The sequence below is a fragment of the Delphinus delphis genome, chromosome X (genome assembly GCF_949987515.2).
Source record: "Delphinus delphis chromosome X, mDelDel1.2, whole genome shotgun sequence".
Classification (NCBI taxonomy): Eukaryota; Metazoa; Chordata; class Mammalia; order Artiodactyla; family Delphinidae; genus Delphinus; species Delphinus delphis.
This window is the reverse complement of record NC_082704.1, coordinates 98,220,068-98,247,517: the sequence shown is the minus strand read 5'-3', so window position 1 is coordinate 98,247,517 and position 27,450 is coordinate 98,220,068. Positions and strand designations below refer to the sequence as shown.

General features: G+C 35.8%; 1 protein-coding gene across 3 annotated transcripts in view; it reads left to right on the top strand.

The window, feature by feature from the left end:
- DMD (dystrophin) overlaps positions 1-27,450 on the top strand; it is a 2,124,682-nt gene that overhangs the window by 1,294,924 nt on the left and 802,308 nt on the right. For all 3 annotated transcript variants that reach the window (XM_060001925.1, XM_060001919.1, XM_060001920.1), the window contains 2 exons: positions 377-524; positions 3,029-3,178. In XM_060001925.1, coding sequence (XP_059857908.1) covers positions 377-524; positions 3,029-3,178 — 298 coding nt within the window. The remainder of the gene's footprint in view (positions 1-376; positions 525-3,028; positions 3,179-27,450) is intronic.

The following is a 27,450-nucleotide window of genomic DNA, read 5'->3' as shown; positions in this document are numbered from 1 at the left end:
ACTGGCATACAGTGGGGAAAGGCCAAGGATACTGCTAAACTTCCTGCCATGCCCAGAACAGCCCATTCACAACTAAGGGTTATTTAATCCTAAATGTCAGTAATGCTGAGGTTGAGAAACACTGCTCTAGTTTAATAACATAATGTTGGAATTTTAAAATTAGAATTTTTTTCTTGACCAATTTTAATCTCACCTTTTAGAGATTTTTGAGGTATTGAAATTGCTCTGTGAATAAATTTTCTTTAAAAATATTATATTGTTAACATCTTAAAATGGCTTATTTTATTGAAAGTGCAATTTTTTAAAGTTTTCCTAAATAAAAAAAGAAAGTTTGAGAAATATGTTGTGGATAACAATTTTATTCTTCTTTCTCCAGGCTAGAAGAACAAAAGGATATCTTGTCAGAATTTCAAAGAGATTTAAATGAATTTGTTTTATGGTTGGAAGAAACAGATAACATTACTAGTATTCCACTTGAACCTGAAAATGAGCAGCAACTGAAAGAAAAACTTGAGGAAGTCAAGGTAATTTTATTTCCTAAAATCTCCCAGGGCCTACTTGTATTAACAGTTTATGAATCTAGGGGCAGTTCCCATGAGGCCCAGTTGTTTGGACTCTGCGCTTTCACTACCGTGGCCTGGGTTCAAGCCCTGGTTAGGGAATTAAGATGCTACAAGCCACATGGCGGGGCGAAAAAAAAAAAAAGAGTATATGAATCTATTTTTTTAAATGTATTTAATCATTGATTTCCTGTCCATTAGGGTATTGATAGTTCCTTACTAGTTTTTCTCACAACTTTATTTTGTCTTAGCCCAGTGAGTATGTATTTTTTAAAAAGTGTGTATGCGATATATATGTGTGTGTGCTTGTGTGTGTAAAATACATGGTGATACTTTTTAAACCAAGGTAAAATTAATTTTAGACTTAATGGAGAATTCCACAGCTCCAAATAATTTCAAAAACTGAGGAGAATCTTTATAGAAATGAATGCCATTTCTTAGGGAAGATCTTAATTGCCAAATCAGTCTCAGTACTTCAGTCTTTAATTAAAGGCATTCGATTTGCCTGAAGCAATGTTTTGTTTTGGTTTGTTTTGTCTGTGGTGTTGGAGAGGTGATGTTGGCTCACTTTCTATACTGGTTTAATAGACTTCCAGTTTATTCAAGTGGTTTATCATGTCTACCTACTGTGCTGTCTGCTTAATACTGATTACCTCTCCTGGCTGACTGAGATGCTTTTTTTTTTTTTTTAGCAGCATCTCAAAATTCAAAAGTTTTATTACTCATCTATTAATTCTATTACATTTATTTATTCAGTTTTATTGTTTTAAAATATATAAAAATAAATGGAGAAATTTATACCTATCTTATCTATGCACCAGTCCCCACCCAGAGTGAGATGCTTTGATTGTGCAGATGGGTGAACTTTCATGGTTTTAGTTTTAGGAAACAAACTCTTTTGGATCTGTTTTACTTTAGTTCTTGAAGGGAAGGTAAAAGGGAAAAAGGGAAATTAACATTTAATCATCCCCTATTTTATACTAAGTATTAGATGTATTTACATCTGCTATTTTATTTAATCTTATCAGACTTTGAAAATGGTTGTTATTGTCCTCATTTTACGAGGTCACACAATCAAAGAGAAATGGAACTGCTTCTTTATCATTGATTCGGTTGGTCTGCACATGCAAATTAGACTCCATGTCAACTACTTATTTCTGTGAAATAAAAAATGTGTACCTGAACAGAGGATAAAGTATGAAAAGAAAAATATTGCTTAGTTCAATAAACAAATATTGAGCACCTACTATATGTCAGATAATGCACTAGGTATTTGAGAGTCAAAAAATAAAACGTTTTTGATCCATAGTTCATTTGAAGACAGTTATGCCATGGAAAAATAAACGCAGTCTGTTCTTGAAAATTCATCTTTCCTAAATGTATTGAGTGTTATATATAGCAATCTAATTGATAATTCATTTAAGAGACATGTTTAGTGGTGTTCACTTATTAAGAAATACACATTGATTTCCTTTTTTCCTTAGACAATCTAGATCAGCACTGTCCGATAGAACTTTCTGTCATGATGGCTATGTTGTACATTATCAGTTTTAGTAGCCACTAGCTGTATGTGCCTTTTGAGGACTTGAAAGGTAGCTGATGTGACTGAGGAATTGAGTTTTTAATTTTAATGACTGTTAATTAATTTAAATTTAAATAGCCTCATGTGGCAAGTGGTACCGTACTGAACAGTGCAGCTATAGATGACACAAATAAATAAAAGACAGTTAATAAAACTATGGTAGTTTTGTAGGTCGTGGGAAAGGGCACTTTTAATGTGATGTTAAATGAGTAACAGAAATTCAGGGATGTGGAGGTGTCAAAATTAAGGGTTCTTGAATGAACCCGGCCAAGTTTGAATCGCAGCTCTGTTGCTTGCTTCGTTTGTGTCCTTGGACCTGCGATTTAACCTCTCTGTCTCAGTTTCATTCTATGTAAGATGAAGATAATAGGATGTACCTCAGAATTATTGTATAAAAGTTAACTGAGATCATATGTGTGAAGAGCTTAGCACAGTGCCTGGTACCTGGTATGTTCTCAAAGTTAGTTATCTCTTAATATGATATTGCAATTTCTTACTCAGTGGTATGTTATAGTATGGAGACCTAATACCTGAGAGGATGATTAAATTTGTCCAGATTGTTCTATTTCTGAGAGGTGTGTTTTTACACTCTTGACACTGTTTGGAGTATTGTTTTAGAGCTCATCATACTACATAACATTTTTCTCTTGAAAAAAAAATCTCTGAGGGATAAGGTATCCTGATCCTTTCTAGGATGGGCTGATTTACTTGGGAGTGGGCGTTTTAGTCCACCAAGCTCTGTGCTCTGTAGAAAACTTGGTATTTGAGGAACCACTGGGCCTCCAGTCTTGCTTCATTTTGATAGACTAATCAATAGAGGCAAAGACAAAGTAGTTGGCATTGTGCTGTAATTCATTTTAAACGTTGTTGCATTTGTCTGTTTCAGTTACTGGCAGAAGAGTTGCCCCTGCGCCAGGGAATTCTAAAACAATTAAATGAAACTGGAGGAACAGTGCTTGTAAGTGCTCCCATAAGCCCAGAAGAGCAAGATAAACTTGAAAATAAGCTCAAGCAGATAAATCTTCAGTGGATAAAGGTTAGACATTGACCATCTGTCCTGTCACATGTGTTAAATGTTGCAAGCATTTGTTTTGTTTCATGGTGCTTAATTGGTGGGGGTGGGGGAGAGGGGTTGGTTTTGTGGCTTGTTATTTGTGTTATATATATATATATTTTAAACTTGACCATTTGATTTGGCTGTATGATTTGTTGTGGATGGAAGGAATGGTGATGGTGAAAGACGATACGTTAATGACCAAATGCCAAGATATACACCACTATTACTTTATATGAACTATTCTAAAGAATTAGACTGGAAAATGGATGAAGCGATTAATTTAGTGTTCAGGTATATACTGACAATATTAAAGCAAGATGGAGGTGGTCTAGCTCAACAAGTATCATAAATCAAAATTACTTATCCTTACCTATAATATAGACTTAATCAGTGATTGATTAATGCGTGATAAACTTCTCCAAAAGGTGTTTTATTTATTTATTACTATTTATTTATTTACTTACTTACTTGTGAGTCTTCATCTTTCTAACCTGGATACTTTTTAAATCTAATATTTTAAATTGCTTATCAAAGTAATGCATACTTATTCTTTAAAACCAAGTAGTGCGTATGAATATATAATGAAAAGCAACATCAGTTGATCCATCACTATTTATCGAAAGGCAGTCTTCTTCCCACTGTACTGCTGTGGCAACTTTCTCATAAATCAAGTGAACATATATGTATGAATCTGTTCTGGATTCTCTATTCACTTCCATTTGATTATCACTGTCCTTCAACTAGTACCACACTGGCTTTATAACAATCATCTTTCAACAGCTTTATTGAGGTATAATTTATATACCATACAATTCACCCATTTTAAAGTGTACAAATCAATGGTTTTGGTATATTTACTTTTTAAATTGTGGTAAAATATATATAACATAAAATCTGTCATTTTAACCATTTTAAGTGTATAATTCACTGTCATTTATTATATCCACAATGTGAAACCATTACCATTGTCTATTGCTAAAACATTTTCATTACCCCAAACAGAAATTCTGTAACCATTAAGTAATAACTCCCCATATCCCTACCCCTGACACCCCCAAAAAGTAACCTCTAATCTACTTTCTGTCTCTATGAATTTGCCTATTCTAGATATTTCATATAAGTGGACTCACACTACCTTTGTCCCTTTGTGTCTAGATTATTTTACTCGTAAGATTTTAAAGTTTCACCCATGTTGTAGCAGGTATCAGAACTTCATTCCTTTTTATGATTGAACAAGATTATACTGTGTATGTGTGTATATATTCAATATATATACACATACGTATGTGTATATATACATGCATGTATACATACAATGTATATATATATATATACCTATATATACATATAATATATACATACATACACGTATATGTATGTGTGTGTGTGTATATATATATATATATACACATACACACAAACCCAACATACTTGCTTTATAAAAAAAAATGGGGGATCTGGTAGTGTAAATCCTCCAGCCTTATTCTTCTTAGACCAGAGTGGGTTTTTTTTGCTATTTTTGGTTGTTTTGTTTACCAAATAAATTTTAGAACCAACTTGTCATTTTTACGAAAACCTGCCAGGATATTGATTTGAATTGTGTTGAATTTATAAATCAATTAACTTTTTACAATATTGAGTAATCTAATCCGTGAAAATGTTACATCCCTTCATTTATTTAGGTCTTCTTGAATGCCTTTTTAGAAATATTTTGCAGTTTTCAATCCAGAGGGCCTGCACATGTTTTATTAGATTTAGTCCCAGATATTTGATATATTGATCCTTTTATAAGTGGGATTCATTTCAAATTTTATTTTCTTTTTGTTGCTGGTATATAAAAATAGATTTTTTTTTTACATTAAGCACACATCCAGTGTCCTCGCCAAATTCACTTATTAATATTAATGGTTTGTAAAACATTTTGGATTATTTTAATGTACATAATCGTGTCATTAAGTAGAGGAAGTTTCTCTCTTTTCAATCCTTATGATTTTAATTGTTTTTGCATAAACTTGGACCCCTAAAACAGTGTTTAATAGAAGTGGTGATAATGGGTAGCCTTGGTTCATTCCCTGTTTCAGGTGGAAAGCTTTCAGTAATTGATCATTAAATACGATGTTTCTTGTAGGACATTTTATAGATCCTCTTAATCAGATTAAGGAATTTTTCCTTGTTCCGTTTCTCAAGTTTTTATTATGAATATGTGTTGAACATATTCATATACTTTCTCTGCATTTATTAAAATGTTTCTATGATTTTTCTCCTCTGAATGTGATAAACTACAGCCATTGTTTTTGGAACGTGAAACTACTCTGGGATTCCAGAAATAAATTCTATTGGTCATGATGTCTTGTACTTTTTATGGATTGCTAGATTCAGTTTTCTGATATGCTGTTTATGATTTTTATCTTTGTTCATGGCAGGAAATGGTCTGTAAATTTTTTTGAATCCTTCTCAAGTGTTAATAGCATTGTTAGACTAGTCTTATAAAACAAGTTGCGAGGTGCTCTCTTTCTTTGTTCTGAAATAAATTGGTGAAGACTGGTATCATTTCTTCCTGAGATGTTTGGAAGAATTCAGTTGTAAAGTCATCAGTGCATAGGGTATTATGTTTTGTTTTGTTTTGTTATTGTTGGGTTTTTTTGGTGAGAAAGTTTTTGATAATTGATCCATTTTTTAAATAGATACAGGGATGGTTAAATTTTTATTTCTTTGTGTGTCAGCTTTTTTAAGTTGTGTCTTTCAAGGAATTTGTCCATTTCCATGCTATTTTCCCTTTTGGGGCTGTAGACTTTGTTCATACAGCTAGTGATCCTTTATATATTTATATTTAAGAATGAGAAAATAGAAAGACTGCAAGCTGTGAGTACCTGGATGGGTATTGTAACTGAGATATTTTACTCTTATGTGCTAAGGTAGAGAGCTGAGTCTCTTGTTGAAAGAGAACTTCAAAGTCTATAATGCAGTGGGCTTTATTCTGAGGTATTCATACCAACTGCTGAGATTCCTTCCAGACACCAGGTTCAGTTTCTTTAGGTAAGAACTACACTTATTGTTTTGATTTATGTTTATTTTTGCCTGTAGGTAAGTGCTAAGGGACGACCATTCATTGTGTGGTAGTTTTTATATTGACACAAATTTTCATCTACAAACTTTCAGTACCCAAATTTTACATGCTGCTTATTCCCAAATACCATGACATCTTTAATCCAAATGCTCTCCAGGTTTTGCCAAGTTCAGATCCCCCTGTACCTAAGGCTTCTTGTCTCTTACTTTATGTGTCCTCATATGTACTTTCTCCATATGTGCTTTTGACCTTCCAAGGATGTTTTGAAACCTCGCATCCACTTTTGACTACAGTTCTACTACCTTATTGAGCATATTTAATACCTGTTAACTTTGTTCTATTCAAAATATAAAGCAAATTGTAATCCTTTAAACCAGGAGCAAAATCCATGCCAAGAAAATATGGTAGACCTATAATTTTCATGTAATATAAAATGGCTTCTTTCAAAAATGGCACAGTTGCCTCTAAAGAATTGCTTGTTATTCATCAATACTCAACTAAATTGAGAGGTGTGAACAAGTTATACTGAGAGAAGTTCCCTTATGTAGATGATTTGAAAATAAAATAATAGAGACTTAATTTTGAATTGTGTCAGGATATTCATTATATTTTTAAATTGATGATGCTGAAGTTCTTGTAACGGATCTTTTACATGACTGATAAAATATTTATGAACTGAGTACCAATTATATGGCATTAAATTCAAAATGTGTGTTTTGATCTCTATAATTCAAGCAACTAGGTATTTGCGAAAAAATCTTTTATTTTTATCTATAACACTATTGAAATTTTTTGAGTTAATTTTTTTCCTACTGAAAAATGTAAAGTTTCTTCCTTTAATAATTTCAAAATAGCCACGTAAACATATAGACACTTGCATCTGGAGGGAATGTATTTTCCTAGTAATTAAATTTTGTAGCCACATAACAATACAAATAAAATCATTCCTCATAGGAAGAGAACAAGGAGGAAAGATGCCCCAAAATATTCCACAATTTCTCAGTACATCTTGATATTACAGAAAGGAACACAAAAATTATAATTGTAGGAAACGTGAGAGAACTCTCAAAAACATAAAATAGCAGCTTTGTGAATAGTGAAACGTGAGTCAAGCTTTTATCTTTTCGGCAACAGAATAAAAAGTCAGTTTTTTATGATAGAAAATTAAAACTAAGACCATCTTGTGTAGACTTACATTACTATATCACTCATAATATCTGTCTTATCCCAAAATTATAATTTTCATACTATATCTTTGCCACCAAATGTCATAGAAGTTGGAATGTTATTCACTAGTCATATTAAAAATTATTTTTCCCTTCTCAATCCCTATGCCACCCTATCCCTCTTGGTTTAAATTTAAGAATAGAAAGTGAATGATTAGTGCCAGATTTATGTCATTACACAAGTCAACAGCGTAAAAAGAATAAGATGGTCAAGATGATCAAGAGACAGTCTTGACCATCATTAAACCTCAGATTCTCAGTCATTAGAAGAGAGAAGAAATAATGGAGACCCCTTCCCTGTATTCTCCAGCACACTCCTTCATCTAAAGGCTAGAGTGAGTGTTGTAATTGTAACTAGTAGGTCATGGTTGCTGGGGTACAAACATGCCAATTCCTTAACAGTTAGTATCTTTAAAACTGTCCTACTATCACAGTATCTGGTGGCAGGTGCCTTTCTCCACAGCCAACTCTAATATGCTGTACCCTGTATATTTAGCCAACTTACCAATTACTTTGGCACGTTTATGTTTTATTACTGAAGAGAGAAAACAGCGATGGGAGGTAATATAGCTATTCCTTTAAGGGAGTGGTGGACTCTATAATGGGTTTGTTGCAAAACTGTGTTAACTTACCGTGGCCTGGGTAGCATCTCTTTATAGCAGAGATGGAAAATGTTGCTTTGAAGCTGAATATAGGTCTTGGTTTAAATTGTGGCTTCCTCCGGATAAGGATCATGAAGTGATATCCTCATTTTTGCCTAATACATATTTTGAGCTTTACAGTCTAACAATGATATCCTTAAGATCTACAAAATGGGAATGTTATTAAAGCTAGCCTCTGTGTTTTTCTCTAAGTGTCTCACACATGATCTTCATACACATGTCTGATTCTGTGTTGATTTCAGTATTTATCACTCATCATATTTCTTTGTATGTTCTCTGAACTTTGTGTGTGTGTATGCGTGTGTGTAAGGAGTTCTCCCTCCCTTCCAACCTCTCCCCATCACTATTACCCTGTTCCTTTTTTCTCTGTTTTATATGTCTTTGCCTATGAATTGATATCTTTCTATTGTCTACCATGAATCTACTTTCCTAAATTCATATATGTCAGGTTTTTCTCTGCCTGGGTAGTATATGCAACACATTCTCTCCTACTCTCTCTTTCTTTGACTCTACCTTTTAATCCTTCTTTCATCTTCTCCTGTCCTTGTCACTTTGTGTCCCCTTTCTTCATTGTTCTTTTGGTGCGTTATGTGTAGGTATTTTTTCAACTACCCATTATTTAGAACCAAAGTATGTTTTATCAGCCTTAATTTTTGAATCATCTTATAAGCTTCCTAGACTTGGTTGAAGAGGTGGAAAGATGGAACATTTATTTTGTAGACTCAGGATTATTCAGATGGAAGGAGCCTAACGAAACCCAGTTACTTTCACATCTTCTAGATTAGAACACTGAGTCCTAGAAAGGTTATGTGACTTATTTGAGAACACATTATTTAAATGTAAAGGTTATTCCAAATTAAATGTTTTTTTTTTTAACTTTTCAGTGAGACTCAAGTGGTTTTTCTGTGGATAATATGGTAGAAAGAAAGAAAAAACATGGTTTCCCATGTCATTCCATTGCTCATTTGAAGGAAACAATTGAGATTTCTTGTCATTTAAAGAAACCATATGAGTGTTTTTGCTTTGCTTTTTACCCTTTTTGGAAAACTGGATGCTATGTTGTCAAATTATTTTCCAGAACCTTCTTCAGTGGGGACCATTTGTAATTGTGGAATACAGGAACACATGTTTATGTTTCCGAATTAGTTATATGTCTACTATTTTTGATGTTAAATAACTTAACAGGTAGTATATATTATACATTCCTATTAGTCACAATAAATAAATTTCATTTTATTGAATATATTTAAAATGTTTCCTCATATTTTGCCATTTATTTGTAAATAGTAAATTACTATTTTAATTTGTTAAGGCCTAGGCATTATTAAATAGTGCATATAAAGACTTAAAATATTTTACAAACACAAATAAGAAATTTTGCTGGAAGGCGAATTTCAGTTAAGTGCACCTTAACAAAAAAATATGATCCACTTTACCTAGACATAAGTAAGGTTTAAAAATTAATATATGTAGCAAACTTTAATACAGGAATAACTTTTGTAATATTGATAATAGTACAAGGATTGTTTTCAAACTAAATCACAAAATAAATATTATGAAAATAAAAATACATATGGTGAAACTCATAGGCCAGATGATATACAATATACAAATGACTGTATCTAAATTTCCAGAAATCTGGTTCATTTTGTATTAACCCCTAATCATGTTACTTCTTAGTATCCATCCAAGCAGTAAACATTTCAGATTTGTTCTTTTTATTTGTGTCAGGTAAATAAACGTTTGGTCTTTTTCCAGGTATGTTTGTCATGTAATGCCAGCCGTTATTTGCCATTGCTATAAATCTGGAGACTAAAAAAGAGAAAGTTAAATCAAGCTAAAGCTTGGCATTTCCATTCCTTGCTCAAAAATGGACATTTGCTCCGATGGATTATTTTCCTAGCAAAGGCCATGATTAATAGATTGTTCTAGTAGTGACCATTCAATCCTGCCCTTAATGTGTGAACTACTTTTGTTAACTACAGGAAAGAATCTCTGCAAGAAATACAAAAAACTGCTATTTACCTATTTGCTATTAAGATACATAGCCTGATGATTCTTGAAAGTGCATCATCTTGGAAGTTTCTTTTATATAGTTAATCATTGCATTGTAACATTTGTTCATTCATTTAAATCATTCATTCAACAGACATCTAATGAGTGATCATTGTATGCCATATGCTCTCCTAAGGATATCATAATCGGTTCTCACCCTTGCCTTGTTTAATGGACATTCAGAATTACATAGGGCTTGGCATTTTAACTACTCATGTCTCCAATTTGTAGTTGCTAAATAGCTTGAAGCCGAGAGTTGAGTGGCAGAGTCGTAATTAAAAGTTTATAACATAAGCATCTTTGATTTTGCTTCCTATAATTTCACACTAAGATAGGGGTCCTTACTAGGTTGTGTGTCATGAGTCATGATTTTGCCTGTTGTCCCATCATAATTTTCAGTAGCTCTCTCTTTCACTCTCATGCGTGAGCTCGCACTTTGGAAGACTGAAAAAATGTATCAGGTTTACCCCAGTTATGGGAACAAACATCAGGCTTTAAAGGTGGGCCTGGCCCAGTACTCAATAAGTATTATTATCATCACTGCTAATGTTCTCTTGACACTTCTGGAAGTTGAGATGTTTGGCCTGTCCAAGAAACCTTTTTGCCATTACTACCAAATTAATCACCATTTAATAAGTTTATAATAATATGTGGTTTTTAACTTTCCAAATGATTGAAGTGTCAGGCAATGCCAAGAATATGGATCAGACATTTTACAAACAAAAAGTAAACGGGAGTTGTGAGGAGGCGGTTTATCATGGTGATTAATAGTGAGGTTTATGGATTATAGATTCTACCCCTCAGTTATAACATCTGCAAAATTCAGGTAATCGTATAACATACTTTCCAGATTTTGGTGAAAATTCAATGAGATAGTGCATGGGAAACGCATAACACAGTATCTGGTGCATTGTAATTGGTCAAAAATGTTAACTTTAATTTAAAAATTAGGTGTATTGTTAGAACAGAAAAACACAAAGACCAAGCACAAAACTCTTGCTGAGTCACCTTTTTTTCAAGTGTGGTAAGAGGACTTAACATGAGGTCTAACGTCTTAACACATTTTTAAGAGTACAATACAGTATTGTTAACTCTGTGCACTATATTTTATAACAGATCTCCAGAAGATTTTCTTCTTGCATAACTGAAACTACATCCATTAAACAATTTCCAGTTCCTTCCCTCCCTCCCTTGCCCCTGGTAACCATCATTCTACTCTCTGTTTCTATGAGTTTGACTATTTTAGATACCTCATTTAGGTGGAATCATGCAGTATTTGTCCTTCTGTGACTGTTTATTGTTGTTGGGGTATTTTTGGGTTTTTTTGGTTTTTTTTTTTTTTTTTAAATGAATTTATTTATTTTTGGCTGTGTTGGGTCTTCGTTTCTGCGTGAGGGCTTTCTCTAGTTGCGGTGAGCGGGGGCCACTCTTCATCGTGGTGCGCAGGCCTCTCACTGTCGCGGCCTTCTCTTGTTGTGGAGCACAGGCTCCAGACGCGCAGGCTCAGTAGCTGTGGTGCGCGGGCTTAGTTGCTCCGCAGCATGTGGGATTTTCCCAGACCAGGACTCGAACCCGTGTCCCCTGCATTGGCAGGCAGATTCTCAACCACTGCGCCACCAGGGAAACCCGTTTTTTTTGTTTTTTTGCTAAACATAATGTCCTCTAGGAAGATGCACATTCTTGTATGTGGGGGGGATTTCCTTCTTTTTTAAGGCTGAATAATATTCACCATCTCATTCAAGCAGTTATAAATATGGCTCTTAGGGAGAAAGCTAAAATATGTGCCACCATTATGAATCCAAAAGCTGGACCAGAGGAGAGATAGAAGCAGCAAAACTAAGAAGGAACCCTAATGGAAGGCACAGAGAGTTTATAGCCTGTGGTCTCCCTTCCACCGATCTCATTATTCTCATTATCTAGGACTGGCTAGCAGTTCAGATTAAAAGTACTGAAAAATGATGGGTTTTTTTTTCTCCTCACATCGGCCATGAAGTAAGTCCAAGTAGTCCACCATTGTTTCCAAGCAGCATTATTTTCACGCTTTAAGTATGAGCATAATTTAAGATGACTTTTTTTTAACCCTGAGCGTCTTTGTAATCTACTCACCTGACTTTAACTCAGAAATCCAGACAAAGTGTAATTGAGCCTTCACACTGCTTCCCCACCCGCTTCCCTTACCTTCATTCTGCATGTTGGTTTCCTCCATTTTGGTGGAGTTAGTGATGAGAAAGCATTTGTAGAAAGTTTCATTGGAGCTAGATAACGTTCTATCAGGAAACTTCAACCTAATTCTAGATAATGTGTTCATTTCAATGCAGTGCTATTTTTAAAGGTAAGAACAAAGAAAAATCCAGCATGCATTGTAAAGCACTGATACTTGTGCAGCAACTCATTTCCCTATTAAAACTTTACTTTTCCACTCTACACATACAGAGAGTGTGCATGGAGTATGTAAATTTGTCATTTAAATATGCTGTGGACCAGACTTTATTAAAAAGGTAAACTAATTTCAGATGAAAACCAGATGTGACTATTCTTGGCAAACTTTCTCCCCTGTTCACAATGAATTTAAAATGAAGAGAAGTATAATGATGATTTAAAACAAAGGAAAAAATTTCATAACTCTGACCTTCAGTGTGACATTTTTGAAGTAAGTCCTTTATTAGCACAAAGATGTTTGCCCTATAGCAATGAATATTAGAAAGGAGAAGAAATGATATGATAAAAAGAGATTTTGCTAATATAAAAAGTTGCTCCTCTTGTTTCTACAATGCCTTTGCTCTGAGATGACTAGATTATATAGTGTCAACCCTGACACTAGAGGGGTCGCCTTTCTTTCTAATAATTTAATGATCTTGAAATGGCATTAAATGGAGGTTTTCATATGCCAACTCCTTAAACTGAGATTGAATAACAAATGAAAATTAAAGATGTATTTAAGAGCACAAGATGGTAAATTCTAACCCAGTTTCATTTATTGCATCACGTGCAAAGCCAGTAAGTAATGCAAAAATAAAATAACAGTGCTATTTTTATAAAAGGTCAGTCATACCAGAAATGAACTTTTCTGTCGTATCTTTATACTTATACTGTAAGATGTGTGAGTTTTTTTTATATACCTAAAAGAATTTAATACTAAATCCTGACTACATTATACATGTCAGCTGACCCCTAGTGCTTCAAACCCTAGAAAAGAGACACTGTATGCGGGATTGGTTGATGTATTCCATTTTTGTTGTAGACCACCTGCCAGGGCTTATAACAGATCTGTAATGGGTTTCTTACCTTTTATTGTGTAGAAAATGGATTGATAGATTAGGCCTGGGGCCAGCGAACCATGGAACCCCAGGTCTGCAGGAAAGAGTTTATCACCCTTTGGTGTTATTTCTGTCTCATGTCAGCTGAGAAGGATGAGGTAGATTATCTGAGAGTAAGCTGGATGCCAAAATCAGCATTCCACTCATTTATCCACCTTATAGTTCAGGGCAAGGCCACTGTATGGGTTATGAAGGGACTGATAAAGGCCTGATGGACATATTTTGTTTTGCTGCCTTTTAATTTATTTACTAATATTAGAACTAATTACAAGACATCAAAGAGACCATTTCATTGTTTGTTGCTGGAGAAAATCAATCTGTTTTGCTGTAGAAGTAAAAGTATTTGAAATGAACGATGCAGTTATAATTTGTGAACATTTTCAGTTATCACTGGGAAAAGTATGCACCATCTTTGGCACAGTTGGCCAAGTATGGGTGAAAAGAGATGGACCCGGAAATGGGCCAGAAACCAAAGTCATTGCAAGGATATTTCACGAAAATTCCATTTGACCTGATAGTTGCGATCTATAGGCAACCTGTGACTGATGATTATACCTTAAAGGCAGTCTAAAAATAAATTTCTTGGGAAGTTGACACATCCTGCCTGTTCATGATGTGGGTGACATCAACAATTTTGAATGAGGCAGTAATTCTTGGACTCATTTAGACATTTATAAAAGAATGAAATTCTGTAAAATGACCGTCGTGAAGATTGCTTTTGTTGCTTTTGCAGTTGTTAGAAATCCTAGACCAATACGGTTATCTCCTTGAAGCTGCCTTATTGTTTTGTTTATATCAGTGATTTGCATCTTTCTGCTAGAATAATTGATCGATGCTGGTGAAGGGAGAGAGAAAAATTAGTGTTCAGGTGCTATATAGATACTCATGCATTGGTGACAAATACAAGATAACCCAGGAAACAGGAAAACTAATAGAAAAGACACTTGATGGTTAAGATTTTATACGGCTTGAAAGTGGATAAAAACAATTTTTAAGTACTAAAATAATTAAGGAAGATGTTGACATTAACCTCTTCAATGGTTTATCCTTAAACTAGAATACAACATGATTAAATAATCACTTCTACTTTGAATGAAGAATCAGTTTTCTTAAAATACTGCTTTCCGATTTCTCACTGAGTTCTTATGTGTTTACTTCTGGACATGACCTCCAATTCTGTAATGGTTTGTTTAATGACTGTCCCTGCTACGTCTTCCCACCCTCCTCCAACCTCAACAGTACTGCAAAGATCACTAAACTTGGAGTTAATAATTTAATCCCAAAGCAGATCCACCTCTCACTAGCTCCTAACTATGGGCTGCTTATTTAAAATTTTCACCTCTCTTTCCTCATGTTTACATTGGCGATGCCTTGTAAGGCTTGTTTGCTCATCCCCAGGGTTCAGTGGGGAACTAAGGGCACAATATATATTAAAATGCTCTGTTATGTTTTCAATTATGGTTACTATTACAGTACGGATATCATAAAATTGTAACAGCACTGGTAAGGAAGAGAGGGTCTGTCTGCCATCATGTAGAGCAGCATTTCTCAAACTTTAACACATATATGAATCACTTAGGGATTTTCTTAAAATGAGGTTTCTCACTCAGTGGATCTTGTGTAGGATTTGAGATTCTGTATACCCCTCAGGCTTCCAGGTGATGCCAGTGCTCTAGGCCTTGGTCTACGCCTTACATAGTAAGGATATAAAAGATGGCTGTCAAGAATCTGTGCGTGAGTTGGCCACAAGTCCCATTCATTGGAAGATTCAGGCAGTGTATTCTGAGAGAGTGGTGAGGCTTTTTCTAAAATCATTTGTCTCTTGGTCAGTGTGAAGCACATCCGTCCAACCCCGAGGACAAATATTCACGTTTGACAGAACGCATGAGCACATTCAACTTGTTTATACCTTTGAGGCATAACCCTTTTGGGATTTATAATCCAGATATGCCCTCCTCATATACCTTGTGCTCTCAGATCCATTCCAGGTCCTTCTCCTCCTATGTTGTATATTGCAAGAGTCTGACCGTGGCCCACCTAATTCCCCAGTTTATTTCTTGCTCACCAGCTTCTGGGCAGATATAACCAATTGGAGAGATTGGCAGCAGACTGGAGAGCAGAGGGAGGAGAAAGGTCAAGCTATTTTTTTCCCCTCCTTCATTGCCTCGGGCAATGGCTGATAAAGAGTACGTAGTTACTGTTAAATCTTCTAATAATGTTCTTAAAATCCCTTCTCCACTGGTTACCTCCATTAGTTTGCTATGAATTATTGTACAGATGTTTTTGCAAAGCATTGAGCCTGCCTTCAGTTACACTTTCAAAATTAGCATTTCTTTTAATATTTGGGACTCTGGTATTATTTAAGAACTCTTAACCAAGCCTTACTCCCATTTCTGGCCTTCCCCTAGATATCGGTTATCCAATGCTACAAAAGTGTTATGTAACAAACCCCATAAAACTAACTGACTTAAAATGATAAGCATTTATAATTGCACACAGTCTGTGGATCAACTGGGCTGATAAAGCCAAAGCTCAGATGGTCTCACAGGGACTCACTGATGCGTTTTCAGTCAGCTGATGGCTTGCTGGGGACTCGCTTATCTAGGATTCACCACTGCTCCATTTAGTCTCTCATCCTCCAGCAAGCTAGCCTGGACTTTTTCTCATGCAGAAAATAAGATTCTAATACAGAAGCCAACACGTTCTCTTGAGGCCTGGGCTCGGAACTGACTTGCTGTCATTTCTAACACAGTCTGTTAACCAAGCAAGACACAAGGCCAGAGTCCAGATTCAAGGATTAGGAAAATAAGCTGTACTTCTTGATGGTAAGAACTTTAAAAGTCATCTTGCAAAGAGCTGTGCATATAGGAGGGACATCAATGCAATAGGCTGACCATTGCCTTTAATCTGTCAGATTTCTTACTCATCTCAAAAGAAAGATATTCAATTAGGATAGATTCCTATGTATTCAGGCTTCTAATCAACTAATTCTGACTCTCATATAATCTTAGTTAAGGGTCAACACTCTCAAAAGCTGGTAGTCTTGAGGGTCACGAAGATTTTCAAGGATACTTTAGGCGACATCCTAGGAGGGTAGCAACAATCGTTTATTAATACATTCAATATTTATTAAGTGTCTGCAATATGGTAAGTATCATGCTAGCAGAGAAGGATGAGTAATGAACAAAATAGACACTTGTGTTTATGGATCTTACATTTGGTGAGAGGAGACAAACATTAAGACGAATTATATAATTATAAATGCAGTTGTTATTGTCTTTTTAGATCTGTTAGCTTGTAGGCTAAACTACTGTAATAAAGAGACTCCAAAATTCAAGGGCTCAAGCAATATAGACATTTGTTTCTTTTTCACAAATAAAACCCAGCCTGGCTACATAGTCTCTGCTCTAAAAATTATTCAAGGAACCCAGGGTACCAAAATAGCTGTGCCATCCTCAGTACATTGCTACATTTCAAACTCTCCACAAGGATCACCCAAATATCCATGCACTTCCTTTCCTATCATTAGTACACACTCCCTGCCTCCCCAGGACAGACCACCCAGAGTCCCGTTCACTTACTAAATCCATCTCAAAGTCCCTTGCCTCTGGGTTATATGATATCTGCATCATATTCAGATGTGGCTCCTCATGGTACAGGGACCTGTAAAGTGAACGTCATGCTATCTGCCCCCCCGACAACCAAATCTTAATGGTGCAGCAAGAATAAGCCCCAAGATAATAAGTACTGGACCACCTCTGTGAGACTTACATTGTGAATCCTGTGCTTTCCCATCCCCCTCCGCATTCCCCTCACTGCAGACTGAGATTTCAGATGGAAGCTAGGAAGAATGATTTAATAGAACTTCTTCGAAGGCAGTTGGAAAGAATAAGATTGCTTTCTGCATAACCTCACCGTCTAAGTAATAACTGCTTAGTTCAAACTGTGGTGGCAGTGTGAGAATGTATAACACAGGGCAAGGCCTGACACAGTCCAGAGGAAGAAGGAATGGCTGTTTTGGATAACAATTAGAGAAATACATAATAGATACTATGATTTGGTTTGGAAAGAAAAAAACTCCTTTGAGTTCCCTTGTTCTGGATACTTTTACCCAAACTGTGAAGGGTTAAGGGCAGCCTTTCCTTGGATGAACAAGAAGTTTATATTTCCTTTCTCTAATTCTGCCTCTGACCTGGATGCTGAACTTGTCATTGACTTATCCTTCACTGGGACCCAGAGTCAGTACATTAATCCTGGAGGAGACAGAGAGGCCACTACCACCACTAACAATTTACATAATGACTTTCCTACAATTTGGTGCTAATTAAAATGTGAAAAGAGTGGTGATGATATCTGGAAATGTAATAAGGTCACTCTTTGTTCCTGAGAGCACAGATAATGTCACCAGAAAGGATTTTGTGTATATTTACGTAAGAGCAGGAAGAAGGAAGAGAGATGGGATGAGATAAGCGAGACCAATAGTTGTCACATAGTCTGGCATAGGCAATGCAGAATGTTTATTTCAAGGAATTTTTTAAAATGGCATTCTGCTGGGCTTTGAATATTTGACTTATTTCTGCATAGTTCTACACGTTACTAGCTTGCTTGATTCAAATTTCGGTTTCACTCTGTTCTAGTTACATAGGCTATACAACAAACTACCCTAAAAGTGGCTTAAAACAACAAAATTTTATTAAATCTCATGATTCTGAGAGTTGACCATAACATTCTTCTGCTTCAAGTGGTGTCAACCAAGGCACTGGGAAAGCTGGAAAATCCAAAATGGCCTCAGTCACATGAGTGGCCGTTGGTGCTGGCTGCCCGCTGGGAGCTCAGCTGGGGCTATTGGCCAAGAGCCTCCATTTGTTTCTATTTGGTCTTCTGCATGTGGGTCGTTGGGCTTCCTCACAGCTTGGTGTTTGAGTTCCATGAAGAAGAGGTCCAAAAGAACACTAATGCTCAAGCACTTTTCAAGCTTCTATTTGCACCACACTTGTTAATATCCCTTTGGCCAAAGCTAAGACATAGGGCTAAGCTCAGTGAAAATGAGAGTGATCTATGCATAAACCTGAATTCTGGGAGGCACGATTCACTAGGGCTGCCCAATAACAGCCTACCGCACATTCCTTACTAGCTGTATGGTCTGTCTGTGTCTTGGTTTCCTCATCTGAATATAGGGACAAAAATGACATTACAAAAATGAACTAAATGAGAGATATGACACACACAAGCTTAGAGCTGTGCCCAGTACAGAGGGAGATACCAATAAGTATTAACCATTGTTATTTTTTAGTATCATTCCTACAGAGATAAATAAAATTTTTCCAGAGAGTGACAAAGCTGTAAAATGGTAACAGATGATAAACTTCCACCTTATTCTGTCTTCCCTTCAAGCCCTTCAGATGTGCCAGTAGTATGAATGATAGCTGTGTTGTGAAACCACCAACACACTGTTCTGCAATGTTCGGTTGATTCTGACAAAAGCCTCTACTAGTAACAAAATCCTAGGCAAACAAGCCTTATACGTATGGGGGGGGGGGGGGGGCGTATGCTGAGGGTTCAGCAAGGGCAGAAGTTCCTTGGTAAATTTCTCTTGTAGTCCAGCCCCTCTGTAATCCACCTCTGGCTATCTTCCGATATTTTCTCCCATTGGTCTTTCTCACTCAGTCTGCCATCCAGGTGAGACTGGCCAATGTTCCTCCCTTTTGTCCTCTGTCCTTTGCCTGTCCTACTCTGCCTGGTCCACCTAAAAAGTCTACCTTCTTTCTTTCTCTCTTACATCACAAATCTCCAAGTCTGACCTCATGAAGCCCAACAAGATCTATCTTGTCTTCCTGTTATCCTCAAACCCCCAGCAGTATTTCTCTTGCTGCTTTCATCACTTTGTCTTATGTGTGTAAGGCCTTCAGTTTGTATCATTCCTTTATTTCTTTATACATCCATACATTTATCCAATTTCCATACCAGTCTGCACTAGACTGTCCAGAAAGAAACTTATTTTAATGCTGTTTTGGAGTCTTTCTCACTGCCTAAGAGAATTGAAGAGTTTTGGCAGTGTTAGGAATGATAGATAACATTTATTGATAGTTTACTGTGTGTTAGATATTCAGTACTATTAGAAGTATTTTGGTTTGTTAGAAGAAGAATAACCTAGGACTACCCAGTGGCAGTCTAGAACAAAGCTGAATTTCTTGCTAACCTGGCACATGCTCAAGGATCAATAAATATTCATTATTAAATTTACTGATGATTATTGATGTGGTGGTGGTGATTTTTATTGTGTGAGTAGAAGAATAAATTTTTCCAACACATGTGCATCCATATCTTTAGGAAAAAATAGAAATCCCATCCTAATTTATGTGCCTTTGAGAGGACACCCCTGGCACTAAAGTCTCAGGCAAATGCCACCATCTGTGTGATTTCCTTCCATTTGCCAATGTGGGCACAGCAGATACTATTAGGTTAACCTTTTCTTTCACCAGCATCCTCTCAAAATAGTAAACACTTTGGCTGTTGTAAAGCTCTAATCCAAAACTGCAAATTTAAAAATCTCTTTCTTTCAGAACATAATGATTGAACTATTACTGGATCACATTATTTTGCATTATGGGAATACAAAATATGGCTTATAGGAAAGTGACAGAGAAGTATTATTTGCTAACATTAGCCAAGAGATTTTATGATATGAGTAAGATGATAAAATTAGTTAAGGTAGCATGAATTTTCACCCTCTGACACTTGATGGAGAGTTAGTCCTAATACACTCATAGGTAACTGATTCAGTGGATACGTTGGTTAGTACTCCTGTTAATGCTACAAGGGACAGAAAAACCTGTGTCTAAGTGATTTAAATAATAAATATCAGGGTTCTGGTTCCATTTTTTCACCATTTTATGGGTTCTGCCTTTCTATGTCAACCTATCAGCTTCATGTGGCTACCCTTATGGTGGTAAATGTTGCCTGCAACAGTTACAGGGCCCAACTTTCACAAAAAATCTTCTCTTCAGGGTCATTCTTTCCCAAAGCATCCTAGAACAATCTCCTTGAAACTCATTGGCCTCAATTAGGTCACATGCAGCTACAGCACAATGAAGGTAGGGAGGTAGGTAGAAAATTCCCCAAAGGAAAAGAAGGAAGGGAGGGAGATAGATGGATGGGTGGTTGGATGTATGGATGGATGGATGGATTGAAAAAATGGTAACCAACTAATATCCATAACATTTTTTGGACCTGATATTTTGACCAATTAATGGAACTGAATAGTGATTACAACATTATATCGATGCTTTCCAAATATAGGCAGGTTGTAGACATCATTTAAACACAAAATGTATTTTGTGATAGTTCCCCCCCGACCCAAACATATTCCATCAGTACGTATCATTCCTAAATATGCTGCCTGATTTCCAATTACCAGAACTTGCTTGTTTTTGCTTGGGGCTTTCTTTGCTTGTTCTTGGAGCAGGGCAGAAAAGTAGGGGACGTAAGGCCCTTTAAGGCAGCAGTTGGTGGATAAACCCCCCATCCTCCTTGCCCTTCAGATATGATAAATCCAAGGTTCACTTCGTGCTTCTTCTCCCACAGCTCCCAGGCAATATTAAGCTTCAGGTGCCCACAGTGTTGACTTGCTTGATAATACACCCTTTATTGGCAGTTTTCCTTATTTCACTTTTCCACACCCCACTGGTGTGTCCTGGAACCACATCCCAATTCAGTTTCTTGCTATAGGGTCTACCTTTGGGGAGACCCAAATTAAAATAAATGCCTTTTGTATGCAAGTTTTTAGGAGGTGACCATGGATATCAATTGAATCAGAATTCTATATCATTGCTTTTCATCTTTATGTTATGTTAGGATGAAAGGATGTTAATTCTCCCCTGACTTTTTCTGTTTCTGTATCTCTTGCATTCTGAGTTCTCAAATAAAATATGGCCACAACCAGGAAAAGAAATGGAATTCAGAGTAAATGCCCTGTTTTAGAAGGTCTAAGTTTAAGATATGGGCCTGAAATTGAGATTATAAACAGAAGTAGAAATGAGCATAAGGTAAACTGTGAGATCGGGGTTGGCAGGGGAGGATTGCTTTACTGCAAGCAGTAGAGCTGCTTAGTGAAGGAATTCCAATTAATTGTGTGCATGGAGAATAGACAACCGACATTACTCACGGAGACCTCTAGAGAAGTTCGCTGTAATGTTTTACTAAATTTGAATAAGAATGTGTTTATTCAATATTATCATGTCAAAACAATGATAGAATGGATATAGTCTTTAAAGACAATTTGAAATTAAATGTATCACATATTTCTACTCAGTTACCAAGGGCTGCATCATTCCTGGTGTTTTAAGAGAATTCTACTCTTCCACCTTCAAAACTTTCCAGAGAGATGAAATTTCTCAGTATCTGTCTTAGATGGAAGTACACAATTTGATGATGAAAAAAATCAAAAAAACAGTAACTTTTTCAGAAAATTCATTTAGAACCATCAATAAGACCTGATATAAATCTTGGATGGTGTTTTATAGAATGGAGTTTAGACTGTAAAAAAAACATAGGTTTAGTTTCAGAAAGTTAAGATCTTATGTATCATTTTAAGATTCATCTTATGATTTTTCATGCATTTTAACAGCTCAAACTCATCCCTTAAACGGGAAAGGCATAGAACTATTAGTTTTCACTTCTAAATTATACATTTCAGAATTTAATTCCAACTTGTTTTCATTACCCCCATGTCATAAAGGAGTATATACACCTCAATTTCCATATTGTAATTTAGTCTTTACTTCTTCCTCACTCTTCCATCTCATCTTCTCAAAACCTGTTAACCTCCTTCACTATTTTTCCATTACCTCCCTCTCTTGTTCCTTTTCTCCCTTCTCTCGCTCCATAATTCCTGTTCTCTTTTACCTGAAATCTCTCTCTCTTCCTCTTTTGCTTACAATTATGTTCTTACTTTTTGAGGCAAGCAAGGTTGGCAATTTTCCACTTTCCTTCCATCCTCTCACAGGGCTTATCTTTTATATGTGCTTAAATAAACAGTTCAAAATAAACCATGCTTCTACTTTAACATGTAAAATATAGAAAACAGATGAGAATACCCCCAAAGAACTGAGTTTAAAATTTTTCTTGTCTCTGAGGCAACATTTTACCTAAAAGCAGTCTTAACAGCTTTTGGCATTCATGGCTCCATGAAGCTGTGGAGAATTTTTAAAAGGACCATTTGAAATAGCAACTACACAAAGATATCTGCTTCAGATGCAAAATGCTGAAATAAAACTGTATGATTGACAACACTGTTCATCTTTATCATTGTTCTGCTTAAAATTTGAGAATGAATTTTAGGAATGTGAGAGTGTGCATGAAACCCTAATGGTTTTATCATTTCATCCAAGTGTGTATTTGATCTCTTATTTCTGAAATGGAAACTTTAAAAGTAGCCATCATTTCCCAGTAGCTCATTAACATATGGTTCATTCCTACATTTGCAATATTCCTATACTGAAAAACATTTAACATCACCACCATTTTATTTATAAAAGTATATTTGCCTCTTAACAAGTTTATAAGATTATGTATTAGCTATCTACTGCTGCATAACAAATTACAACAAATGTAGTGGCTTAAAACACATTTTTAAAAATTTTCAAGATATCTATGGGTCAGACATTTGGGCTTGGTTTATTTGCATTCTCTGCCTCAGAGTCTCTCACAAGGTGTCAAGGCGTCATCCAGGGTTGATGCCTCATCTGAAAACTCAACTGGATATGAATCTGCTTCCACGTTCACATGGTTGTTGGCAAGATTCAATTCCTTATGGGTTGCTGGACTGAAGTCCTCAGTTTCTTGTTGACTGAAGCCACCCTCTCAGTTCCTTGCCATATGTGACTCTCCAATATGGTGGCATTTTGCTTTGTCAAAGCCAGCAAGAGAGAAAGACTGCTAGCAAGAAATGAGTCACAATCTTATGTAGCCTAAAGTGTCACTCCATCTTTGACATATTCTATTCGTTAGAAGTAAGTCACAAATCTTACCCACTCTCAAGGGGAGGAGATTATTCAGGGGAGTCACTGGGTGTCATCTTAGTCTGCCACCATCTTTTCTTTTGCCCCACCTGTTGGCATTTGAAAATATAGCTAATCATTTATGTTTGTATATGCATCACTTTTAGCATTAGGGAAATGTTTGTCATAAACCTTTGTATGCAATAATATTTCAAGAAATTGAACTTGATCCTTCCATGTTTTGAAATGTATATGGGATTAGGAGAAGCTAGGTGGTCATAAGCAAGATTTTCATTGGATTATAACAGATTTTCTCTATGAGATACTATGGGGCTGAAACCAGTGAGGCTTCAAAATTTCAGGTGATTCAAAGTCATCTAGTTTCCATGCAACATTCCTCATGTTAATCTAAACTTTCAGATTTAGTATATGATAGTTTTCTGTTTCTAAAATAAATATTCATGAAATGCCAGTTCTCCTTTTAAGGGTATTATGACAAATATTCCCTAGTGAAATTTAAGAATATTCTTGAAATAACTTTATGCTCTCGTTTATGTTATGAACTCCATATTGAAGTATTTTTTCCTCGTAACTAAAATTCTTGTATCCATGAAGAACTCTGTCTCTATTGATGAAGTTTTATGGCAAATAGAAATGTCAAAATATGACAGAAGTATAATTTTTCATCTATAATGTAATTTTAAATATACATTTGACTTGTATAAGTCGAGATTTACACTCACATTTGTTTTCAGTATTCACAGAAGAATGTTCATATATATTTTTTGAATAACTAGAGTAGCATTTTGGAGTGGGGATGGCATGAGGCAACATTTATTGTGGCAATGACTCTCATCTTCTGTGTTTTTCAAATGAGAACTTCGATATGTTTAATATAGTTGGTTATATAATACTTCAAATGTTCTTGAGAGGAAAATAATCAAAATAAGAGACCAAGAAGAATAAAACATATCTGTTCACAATTTAATCCGTTTTTTATTTGAACAAAATATCCCATCTGAGCACTAGAAACTGAGAGGTGCTGCAAGCATAAAGTACTCACTGGCTAGCAGAACCTTCATATAAAAAAGTAAAATATCTCATTAATAATTTTTATATTGAATATAGGTTGAAATTATAAGAGTTTGGCTATGTTAAGTTGAAGCAAGTATATTAAAATTAAGTTTACCTGTTTCTTTTTATCTTTTAATGTGTAGAAAATATTAGATTACATGTACGGCTCACATTATATTTCTTTTGGACAGCATTGATCTAGGTAAACAATGGCATAAGTAGTGTTGAGAGAAGTAATAACCTGGGCATTTGTCTCTGTGGAGAAGAAATTAGATTAACCCTACAATACATATTAGCCCCTGAGTTACCTAGAATTGAGTTATTCTGTTTTGTTAGGAATAGGTTTTTATTCAAAACCTCTGCCTGATGTAACCAACCAACTAATCAACAAGCAAACAAAAACCTTAAAAGGGAAAAATCACTTTTTGAGTCTATGTCACACACCTAGTATGGAAAAGAAAAGCAACACAGATGCGGAACTAGAAGTATGAGGGATATAATTCTTGAATTTCTTTTGGTCTTAGAGTGGAATGCTTGATACCTAGAAGATGCTCAGCCAATTATTACTGAATAATTGTGGTATGAAAATCAGTTACATTTTCTAGCAGCACGTTTATTAGTAGCAAAATATGTATTAACTAATTTTCATCACCTAATCAGCAAATTAACACTGCCCTTATATAACTATGCCTGTCCTCAACTCACTGGCTTAATCAGCAATGGCATCAGCTGCTCCATTGTCTCTAAAATTTTTAGCACTTCACAGTTTACAAACCAGCATATATTTAACAGTGCTTCCCACACATTAGCTCATTTGAGTCTCACAAAAGTTGGAGGAGGTGGATATTGTCTCCTTTGTTCAGAAAAAGAAATCCAGGTTCAGCAAGGTTAACTGACCTTGTTTAAGATCAGCATGCTTCTAAGTGACAGACAGTGGTCACTTTCTCACTGAACTTGGCATATCAAAAGAGGTTTAAAGAATTAACCTTGGAGATCAGAAGTTAAGGGGTAAATATTTTATCTTATTGCCAGTCTTAATAATCATCAATTTGATATTAAGGCTGCTAAGTCATTGCTAATGAAGGGAAGTTAGTTTGACCTTGGTTGATTGATTGGTGACTGACAGAAATATTAGTTTTTCAGAATAACTTCATTAGAAAACTAAATCATTGGGATCATTCATTCAATAAATAATTGAACATTTTTTATGTGCACGATACCAGGCTAAATGGATACTTAAAAAGAGCATGGATTACAGTGAGGTAGAAGACAGAGTAACCTTTATGCCCTCTGTAAGCCCTCTATAACCTTATAGCCTAGCTAAAAAGATACTTGTGTGGATGGTGGAGATAGCAGCAAAGGGCAGTAATGCAGGAGATACCCAAGGACAAACATATTTTCTCAAATACACTATAAGTGAAGCAAAATAACCTTGGCCCACAGTGTTAAGGGAGGCCCTCCTCTCATGCAGGCACTGTTCCAATCCTAAGCAGGATTTGACGCATTCAAGAAAAGAAGAAAAATTATTACAGGTGGAAAAACTGTAAACAAAATATTACAGCAGGATTGCACCTGGATACAGTCAGGTGATTATGTTAGAACTTGGAAAGGATGTTTGGGCAGAAGTTTGAAGATCTTTATCTGACAAGCTAAGGGACTCCGAATCACTGTTTTCTGAGTGAGAGACATAGTGGTCATTAATGATTGTTGGGCCTAACTCTGTTCCATCAAGGACAGTCAACTCAATTGCTTAGAGCATCAGTCCGCATCAGGGAGCTAAGTGGTCTGCTGTAGAATTTTCCCCAATAAGTGGTTCATGAGGGAAGGCCTCGGGTCTGCTGGGTACGTGATACGTCTCCCCGGTAGAATATGTCCAAATCTCTAGAGGAGCATGGGTAGTTTGACCTTTCCCTGTGTGCGCCCATAGGAAACCCTGGTAAATCAATCTAGAGGGGAGGGCCTTTTTGTGAAAAATTGAGTTTTATTTTAGAAAACTCAATCTGATGGCAATGCAGAGGTTGAATTATGTCAAGTAAAGACTGGAGGTCTACAAACCAGTTTGGATTTTTTCCAACAGCCCAAGTGGTAAGGGCTTGAACTAGCCTCCTGCTCTGGGAATGTGAAAGGCTAGGCTGGATGTAAGAGACATGATGCAAGATAAACAGACAATCCAGCGTGAAGCACATATAGGAAAAGAGGAAGCAGGATGAAAGGGAACTGTGAAGTTCAGGTACTGTAAGAATTATGGGCTCCGTTCTACAAAAGAGAAAATTGGCTTACGGAGATTACCCAACACAACTGAGACCAGATAGCTCCGAAGTAGTAAAGCAGATCATTAAACCTAGACCTTTCACCTCTCCAGTTATTTGTTTTACTATGCTACACTTGACTTCAGTTTCAGACTTAGTAAATTTGAGGTGAAAGCAGCATGAGACTAGGAACAAAATGTTAACAGAAATAGTTGAACGTACTTAACTACGAATAGACATTGCCGTTTGTATGGACAGTAGCAGGGATGTTTGTACTACTGGGATCTAGGCATCTGTTTATAAATTATAAATATAAAAATTATATTTAGATATCAGGACTACATTACAGATTTACTGAATTAGATTATCTGGTGTGGAACTTAGACGTACATATTAAAACAAAACAGAACAAGAGCCCCTACCCAATGGATTCTGCGATGGGTTCTGGTTAAGAATATAATGGTTAAGAAGGTAAACCATTGTTCATTGAAATGTTTGTTCATGATTAAGATTAATTCAAAATGATTTTGTAGGCCCTCCTGCCTTTTACCTCTTAGGAGCACAGAATCCAGATTTGAAAATCACTGTCATATTTCAGAAATA